This window comes from Lycium barbarum, chromosome 11 (assembly GCF_019175385.1).
Source record: "Lycium barbarum isolate Lr01 chromosome 11, ASM1917538v2, whole genome shotgun sequence".
NCBI lineage: Eukaryota > Viridiplantae > Streptophyta > Magnoliopsida > Solanales > Solanaceae > Lycium > Lycium barbarum.
In genome coordinates this window covers 718,706-727,874 of record NC_083347.1, presented here as the reverse complement: position 1 = coordinate 727,874, position 9,169 = coordinate 718,706, and the positions used below count along the sequence as shown (strand labels likewise).

General features: G+C 34.9%; 2 protein-coding genes across 4 annotated transcripts; one reads left to right on the top strand and one right to left on the bottom strand.

Annotated features, from left to right (window-relative positions):
- Nucleotides 1-834: 834 nt before the first annotated feature.
- LOC132617322 (photosystem II 10 kDa polypeptide, chloroplastic) lies at nucleotides 835-3,097 on the top strand. Its single transcript, XM_060332303.1, has 5 exons — nucleotides 835-1,049; nucleotides 2,279-2,337; nucleotides 2,491-2,546; nucleotides 2,631-2,683; nucleotides 2,848-3,097. The coding sequence occupies exons 1-5, from the start codon at nucleotides 893-895 to the stop codon at nucleotides 2,940-2,942; spliced, it is 420 nt and encodes a 139-aa protein (XP_060188286.1). The 5' UTR covers nucleotides 835-892; the 3' UTR covers nucleotides 2,943-3,097.
- A 332-nt stretch (nucleotides 3,098-3,429) lies between these two features.
- On the bottom strand, nucleotides 3,430-9,169 carry LOC132617321 (DNA repair protein recA homolog 1, chloroplastic). 3 transcript variants are annotated; one of them, XM_060332300.1, is made up of 13 exons: nucleotides 8,859-9,167; nucleotides 7,953-8,044; nucleotides 7,549-7,624; nucleotides 7,132-7,194; nucleotides 6,685-6,814; nucleotides 6,474-6,559; nucleotides 6,259-6,384; nucleotides 5,971-6,075; nucleotides 5,824-5,880; nucleotides 5,418-5,480; nucleotides 5,266-5,342; nucleotides 4,468-4,540; nucleotides 3,430-4,085 (listed from the first exon to the last, which is right to left on the bottom strand). In XM_060332300.1, the coding sequence occupies exons 1-13, from the start codon at nucleotides 9,048-9,050 to the stop codon at nucleotides 3,978-3,980; spliced, it is 1,248 nt and encodes a 415-aa protein (XP_060188283.1). In that variant the 5' UTR covers nucleotides 9,051-9,167; the 3' UTR covers nucleotides 3,430-3,977. The 3 variants fall into 3 exon arrangements, with proteins under 3 accessions (XP_060188283.1, XP_060188284.1, XP_060188285.1); XM_060332301.1 differs by lacking the exon at nucleotides 8,859-9,167 and adding an exon at nucleotides 8,123-8,359; XM_060332302.1 differs by lacking the exon at nucleotides 4,468-4,540 and having other exon boundaries at nucleotides 8,859-9,169.

The following is a 9,169-nucleotide window of genomic DNA, read 5'->3' as shown; positions in this document are numbered from 1 at the left end:
AACACCAAAGTAGAGACATAAGGAGGAATTTGATTTGTCTTTCTCGTGAGAGTGGTGAACTCATTAACTAGCTAGTTGAGATGCTATAGACGGTGAACATTAACTTATCATATAGTTTAAAGTTGTTAAGTTTCATATTGATTGAGGAAATGAGTTGTGGTCTTTTACTTTTGAGTCTAAGGTAGACTCAAGGGATAAATATCCTCACATGGTATTACAGTTAAATCCATTAAATCTGTGCTGTTGCGTTTTTCAATGTTGGGTCCCTATAATACATTTTGTAGTACTCTGTGTGTGAGAAAGTGTTAAGTCTCAAATTGGTTGTGAGAATGAATTAATCTCCTTATGTGATCTCTCACAAATTACTAACTCTATTATTATCTGAGAAAAAAATGAAAATATTGTGACTGCAGTTTATTCTGGTCCCTAACGAACCAAAAATTATTAATTGTGATAAAACATGTAACTTTCAGTTCATATGGCTTGAACACAATACACATACTATGACTGGACGTAGGGGAAACAATCAGGATTTTGTCCTTTTCTTCCTTTGCTCGAGTGGACTGAGTAAATAGAAAGGAAAAAAAAAAATGTAAAGAAACAAGTCAATCTCTTGGGCCCTCTAACAATCAAAGGAAACCAATGAATAAACTCCAAGTGTACAAATTAAGATCAGGCAAAGGAAAATAATATGTAAAGGAGGGTTGTATTGATAATGTTGGTAATATTATTATCTAGAAGCAATCCACAAAAGGAGTGCCACGTGTAAGCTTGTAAATCACAACTTGCAAGTCATCACTAATATTATTACTACTTCAAGGGACCATGCAAGTCAAAAAATTCATACATACAAGTGAGAGCAGAAGAAGTAAAAAGTAAAGTAAAGGAGAAAATGGCAAGTACAGTAATGAGCTCATTGAGCCTAAAGCCCTCAGCTTTCACTGTGGAGAAAACAGCAGTGAAAGGCTTGCCATCACTTGCAAGGTCTTCTTCTTCCTTCAAAGTTCAGGCCAGTGGTGGCAAGAAGATTAAGACTGACAAGCCTTATGGTATATCTATACACTTGTCTTCCTTTAGCTATTCTATTATTCTTGGCACTTATGATGCTCGGACTCTTTAAAATTATCGCCGAGTGTGTGTCGGATCATCCAAACGCTAAGATTTTTGGCAGGATCCGACACAAATGCGAGAATATTTTCGGAGGGTCTGACGACATATATATAGTTTATCACCTATTTAACTCTGAGTCTAATATATATACGCAAATAATGTTAAGAAATTTACATTATTAGTGTAGTTTTATCTGTTGCAATAGGTCATTTATCATGTTTTGCAGGTTATCAATCCACGTTTGTTATTAAAATTACTTGTGATTAGCTTTTAAGTGACCTTGTAAGAGTATAAAAATTTTTATGTTATCGAATTATGTACTCGTCAAACTCTGGGAAAAGGTTATAATTTGCCCATGTATTATATGAAGTATCTTAATCTTATCATTCGTTGTACTTTGGGGGATTCATACCCTTGTTGTTAGTAATTTGTGTCGTATTTGACCTTGATCTTAATAGAGCTCCAACATTGACCGGGAAGGACTCCACTTGTCAAAATACTTGGGTAATTACACAACAACAAAATATGCTTTTGATGGCAATTAATTTGTAGCAATAAATTATATTCTAGAATCAATTATTACTGGTAATACTAAACTTTAGCCCTAACAATAAATGCCGCTAAAGGCTTTACCGACCTTGGATCTAATGACATTAACCAATTGCTGGTAAATGTTTTTGTGGCAATAACTATTGCCGCTAAAAGAAAAATATATTGCCACTAAAAAGCCTCTTTTGGTGTAGTGTCAAAAGGTCCAATTTTACCCAACTACAATTACCCTTTTAATACACTGTAGGGTTGGGGCTCTGTTAAGGGTCGAGGGCTAATATGAGACGATTTGCTAACACAAGGTTATGAATATCAATAAAGTATAAGGAAAAGATAAAATTACACAGGAGTATTTCATTAATATCCGCGAAGTATTTCATTTTCACTTTCTAAATTGTGTGTTGGTTGTATATTTTATATATATATTCTCCCATATATATGTTGTTTCTTCTCTTTCTCAAGTTTCTGAGGAGTACTCTTTTCCTTTTGATTGCTATGTGACTATGTCTATATATTTGTAGTTAAAAAAAAGCCAGAGATAATTATCGGAATGCAAAATAAATTATATCTGCTGATTATAAAATATAAAGTGGTAATTAACATTTGGCTTTGTCATTAGGAATTGCTGGAAGCATGAACTTGAGAGATGGCCTTGATGCCTCAGGCAGGAAGCCCAAGGTTTATTTCTACTGATACGTCTACCCTTGATATAATATCATTAGTGATATAATATTTCAAAATAAAAGAAATTTTAATTTATAACAATTTCTTTTCATAGTTTCTAAGTATGTAAATTTTATCCCAAATTTTAAAATCTATGCCTATGTTCAGGGAAAGGGTGTTTACCAATTCGTTGACAAATATGGTGCTAATGTTGATGGATACAGGTTAGTGATAAACTTCTTTAATTAATTCCCACTAATAGAAAATGAAACAATTAATCTAATACTATGTGTGATTTTAAAACGCAGTCCCATCTACAACACAGATGAATGGGCTCCAAGTGGTGATGTCTATGTTGGAGGTATGACACTTTCCAAATTGATTATGGCAGATTCCAAGAATTTAACTGAACCCCTTGTTTTCAACTTGAACTTTGTATATATATCAAGAAAAGTTATATATACAATAAGATCATACTCATTCTGAGTTGCTGACTCTAAATCTTGATTCCGCTAAATATTGCAGGTACCACTGGCTTAGCCATATGGGCAGTTACCTTGGTTGGCATTCTTGCAGGAGGTGCTCTCCTTGTTTTCAACACAAGTGCTTTGGCACAGTAGATTGTTATCCATGTACTGTACTGTTTTAAGTTGTATTCCAGCTCGCAAGATGTATCTGTTCAAGAATACTTCAAAATATTTCCTGGCATCCTGATTAATCTGTAATTGCTGTGATTTTACTGTGGATAATATTACACATAATGTTGTTTATTTAAGGTTCTTGTAAATCTTAATCTTTTACGTTTAGTCGAGATTTACTGCCTTCCATGAACTAATGACTTACACCATTCAATCATAGACTAATCCAAGACTGAAGTTTAAGAATTTCTACAACGATCTCAAATTAACATACAATAATAATTGAGTTCATAGTTAGATATTTAGCAGATTTCTTAATAAATATAAATGGTTTGGACAAAAGCTATTGAGTTCACACGAACCCTTGGACGACACTCTAGATCCGTCCTTGCATACATTCGCTACCCTTTACTAGGATAATAATAGCAATGCAACAGTAAGATGTTACTTCCCAAGTTCCAATGCAATGTGTCAAGAAATTCTATGATACAATCAAAAATCTTCATTTGCCACTGGCACATTCTGAAGTGTTCAAAAATCGTTTACCTAAAGTCCAACGAAATGGTTTGATGCTCTTGAAGCTAATCTACACACAAGAGAGCAAGATCATAAAAGTGGGCTAACAGTACAACCAAAACAAGAACAAAATATGCAGCAAAGAGCTAACTACATACTCCTTTTCACTACCTTAACTCTATTTCTTCTGTTTTTGGCTCAGCTAACACCTACTCGCCTAGAAAATTAAGACGTCCAAAAACAAATGTTCTTGTTCTCCCAACAGCCAACCAGTCCATCAAAGAACATATCTATCTCCCAGTAACCGCCAAGATGTATTAGCATACAAGAATATACATCTTTCTTGGACAATCTACAGAATACAGAAATGGTCTCATACAAAGCAATTCTGGCAGCGAGTCTTTCAATTTTGTTCATTTCTTATGTAGAATCAGATGATGTCAATGTTGGTTGTGAAATGTTCTGTTGTCATAATCAGTCGAAGCAGAACCCTGATTCATGTTATTGCATCTCTTGAAGTGCATCTTCCTCTAGAAGCTGTGGCAGTTGGTGCCTCAATGAAGAAGAGCCTACAAACCCCGTTTCCTCTAACACCGATGATCGAACCATCTGCACAGGCAGATAGATAATGTCATTTCTCTGCATCCATAATATCGATTAACAATGTACAAGTAACCTCCCGTTATGTTAAGCTAATAACTACCATATATAAACATATATCTTCCTGAAGGGGTACTATGACCACATAAATGGCATAGTTTCCATCTAAAACAATAACCAACAAGCTCAAGATACCAGAACAGATCAGCTAATGAACACAACTAATATGCAAATAACCTACGGATAACATTCGGTTTACTGATTCTCTTTTATTATCAGGATATGTCTTCGCTTAGTACCTCCTAGGTTATGTTCAGATGTTGAACTTGTATCTTACACAATATGACAAGTCAAACTCTTCTGAATTCACCTAAAAAAGAGAGTATGATACCTTCTCTATTTCTTCAGAGAGAACAGGATTTTCTCTCAAATACTGCAATGCTTTCTCTCGTCCCTGTCCCAGCCTTCATTAAAGCATCAAGAATCAGTGATGACTCACATAAGATTATTACTCCCTCCGGTTCAAAAAGAGTGTCCACTTAGCCTTTATTTTTTGGTTCAAAAAGAGTGTCCACTTACCACATCAAGAAAGAATTAACCTTACTTTTCCAGACTTGCCCTTAGTAAGTGTAAAGTGACCAAATCCCAACACCTATTTAATTAGGGACATTTTAGTCAAATTACTTATTTTTGCCTAGGAGTTAGTATTTTCTTAAGGGGCATGCAAATGGCTAAGTGGACACTTTTTGAACCGGAGGGAGTAATAAAGTAAAACATCAAGAAACAGTGCTGAGGCACATAATATTTGTAATGAACCAATTGCAAGACTCGGCTCACTGATGTAATAAGACAAATCTTTGATTAATCTTAGCTTCTGCACCAATAATCAGTTACTCAGACAGTTTTGAATCACATTGAAAGTCAATTTCTTGCTTACTCTTATCACTACATAATCCTTCAGCAACCATATGAGGTATGAGCAATATAAATTGACTTAAGCGTTTTCTTTTCATTTGAGTGTAAGCTTTGACACTTCTAGTATGGCGTATAGAAATTTTCCAGACTCTTGAGTGGTCATGACAAAAATATGCAAATATCTCTGTCGAGATATGGAGTTCCATAAATTAACAGTTTTGTAAGCTTCTTGGGAGTGCCTATATTTCAGCAAAAAACTGCTAAATGCACTAACCTATGCTCTCCATAGTTATACCATGACCCCTTCTTAGACACTACGTCAATCAGCTCAGCACAATCTAATACACAACCCTGCAAAAAGTCAATTTCAGGAACGAAATCTGAGCCAAATACAAAGGAAAAGAAAGATAATAATGCCACACAAACCAGCTTGCTCACTCCTTCTCCAAAGATAATTTCAAATTCTGCTTGCTTGTATGGCCTAGAAACCTAAGAAGGAAAAGAGTAAGACCAACTAGCATATTGGCACCATAATCAGCAAGAAGATGCAAACAGTAAGAGATCAGATATATAGTTTCTTTCATGTTATTGTATTTGCTAAAAGAGATTTCTGCAAAGGTGTACTACTAAGTAGCTACCTAAAATCTTCGACAATATCCACCAATTTACAATAATCATACAGTGGAATCACCATGCTTCCAGTGCAGGAAATCCAATAACAATGATAGCCTTTATTATGCAAATGTCAGCTTTATAGTTTAAGCACTGACACTTCCACAAACATAATACTGATGCCACCACATTGAATAATTATGATGTGAAGCCATTTTACCTTACTCTTTTGAACTCTTACCCGGACCTTAAGGCCCACTTCCTCATCTCCTTTTGCCTGAAAGAATGCGTAACAGGTTTTTCATCTAGAAAAATAAATGAGTAAAAATAAAAAATCTATCAGGAAACTGAGCAGTTCTGAACTCACAGATTTTATCTTCCCTGTAGAACGGATCTCAAGTCGAACTGAGGCGAAAAACTTTAAGGCAATCCCTCCACTTGTGACCTCAGGATTTCCATAATAAACACCAATCTGATTCCATGATATGAATAATTTTCATTCAGCAAGTGACTCCACAAGTGATGATGAGAATTATGCTAGTATATGAAGTTAATCAAACTTATGGAAGCTAGAATGACCAATTTCCTTTGACAAGATTATCCATCATCTTCGGTACTTAGAAAGAGCATGCTGCAATTTCTAAGTCAAGAATACCTTGTATCTTATCTGATTGAGGAATATAAGAGTACATCCAGCTTTGGAAGCATTGCCCGACATTTTACGTAAAGCTTGACTCATCAGGCGTGCTTGTAAACCCATTTGCTGCATCCCGATTTCTCCCTGCACAAAATAACATACCATGAAATCAGGAAGTGGTGGGAAGAATCTAAAGCTTTCTAAACATTCAGAAAATTAAAATGTTGGCTTACCTCAATTTCAGCTCGTGGGGTAAGGGCTGAGACTGAATCAATACAAATGAGATCTACAGCACCCGATCTACACATTCGGTCTGCGACTGAGACAACCAAAATTTTGGATAACAGTACAAACTCTGGTAAGACCACCACGATCATTAAAAAGGTTGCTAGTGCAAAAAACGCAAAATTGTTTCTAATGGTGTAAACAAGGGAAAGGTATTACTTTCTAGAGCCATCTCTCCATTATCAGGCTGGCAGACAATCAAATTCTCTACATCTACTCCAAGTGCTTTGGAGTATGCAGGATCAAACGCATGCTCAGCATCAACAAGCATTGCATTGCCTCCTAGCTTCTGCATAATGAGATTTAACAACTTATAATCTGTCTCATTTTACACGAGAATATTTTCCAGTAAAAAGCCTAAGATAAGTGATTTCAGTGGATTGGCCACAACAATAAAGATGTCCAATGGGATGCTAGAAGGACTCTAAGCTTGCTTCCAACCCAACCAAAATGTCCAATATTTTCTTTTCAATTCATCTGTAGATAGAAGCATATGACTTCAATTTTCATCCAAATTATCAATTGCTCCCCCCTTTCCAAGTGCATGCCCATAACCCTATAGAAGCTCTAAGTTTATAAGTAGAATAAACCAAACACATACTGCACCTGTACTTCTGCAATAGCATGGAGAGCTAAGGTAGTCTTTCCACTACTTTCGGGCCCATATATCTGTAAAGAAAAATGTGAGAAAAGCAATCAGATAACATATTGCAGCAATCTTGTCAATATTCCACAAGCTAATATCAGTTGAGGAATTCAGGATGTAGATAACATCAGAATCTAATACCCAATTGATGAAATAGTTTTCTACCAAAATCACTCTATTAACAGATCACTTTAACTGTTCTATGTATCTTCATGTAGTATTACTCCACCAAGGTGTAATCAAAATTACTACTTAAGCAGCCAGGCTTTAGAAAACTAGATAGATCAATTAATCTTAACCAAATAGATGGCTAATAACCAGTACAGTAATAATTAATGCATATTGAAAATACAGATGAAAAGTATAAAATTTAAAACCTCAACAATTCTCCCTTTGGGAAGGCCACCACCTAAAGCAAAGTCTAGCGTCAAAACGCCACTTGGAAAAGTTTCACTGCAGAAAGACGCAGATATATAGACACTGTAAGACAAATATTTCTCTACAGAGAGACTATTAAAGCTGCCTATGACTACTTTTTCCAAGACAAACTATAAAATCCAAAAAGTCATCTTTTACTCTTTTCAACTTTATGCATCAAGCTTACGTAAAACACTGTGGTCTAACAAGGATCAAAACTTTTGAGCAAATTCTCCTTTTTCCTTTTCTTTGTATCTTCTTTCCCTTGATACATTTCAATATTTTTTTGTGTATGTGTGTGTTGTGCAGGAAGCTTATATGTTTTATCCTGTTCAGGTTAAGGCAATGAGGAAAAGTTACATACACCAGAGCTCCACCAGCACTACCCAATCTAGTAACGCTTCCTTTGCCAAACGAGCTGTTTATATCATTCATTGCAGCATCCAATGCCTTTTGCTGATGCAGAAGGAATTATTAAAATCAGTCACATGGATATCTTTCACTGAAGAACATATAGAAATAATAACTTCTCACCAGTTTCCAATTTAGGAATAAGCAATTATCTATCTTTTCCCAAAAGTTTTCATTTTTCATTACAGTGAAGAGCCAATAGAAAGGGATTGTTTTAGGAAATTGCCAAAATGATTCTTTCCCTTTCTTTCAGGATTACCAGTCAACACTTACAGCAAATAGAAAATACATAAAAAGATATACATATGTACAAGACATAAATATTCGAAGAAACTAAATAAATGCCCACACATGTGTATATATATATATATATATATGCAAAGCTTCCAATGCCTTTTGCTGAAGCATTATAAGGAGTTAGTAAAGTCAGTCACATGGAAATGCAAAAAATAGAATTAATGATTTTTAACCAGCTTCCATAGAAATCAAAAAACAATTATCCATCTTTCCCTAATTTTCATTTTCATAAAAGTGAACAGCAACGGGACAGGGATTGTTTTTGGAAGTTGCCAAAATGACTTCTCTCCCTTTATTTCAGAATTATCCGACCAAAAAATCACGGAGTTGTATGTGTCTTAGTTTGACTAGGCACGGAGTTCAAGAACTAAAAGAAATACATTTGAATCTTTGTGGTCCTAAATTAAATACATGTATAAAAATGTACTAAAATGCACTTTGTCTTTTGGTTATAAACTTGCTAAATATAGAAAGAGAGGCAAATACAGATAGGTAAAGTAGAAAATGCATATATAAAAGACAATAACAACAACAACAAAAAATCGAAGAGAAAGAGTGTTACACGGTCGAGAAAGCGAGCGTCAGAATCAGGAGAAAAAGTTCCATTGACTTTGTGTTCAAATTCTGAACGAACCCTAACTCCATATACTGATAATTGAGGTCGACATATTTTTACTGAAGTTAAGTAGCTTGGGGATTTGTAACCAATTTTGGAGCCTAATACCTGAGCTTTTACTGGCAAAGTTAACTCCATTTATAAAAGTTGTTTTTTTTTTTTTTTTTTTTCTCTAAAGTTTATTTAAAGCTCAGTTCTTTTTTTAAACATCATTGTTGAAGAAGGAAGTTATTAGCAGCAAAGGCTATGGTGTCGCT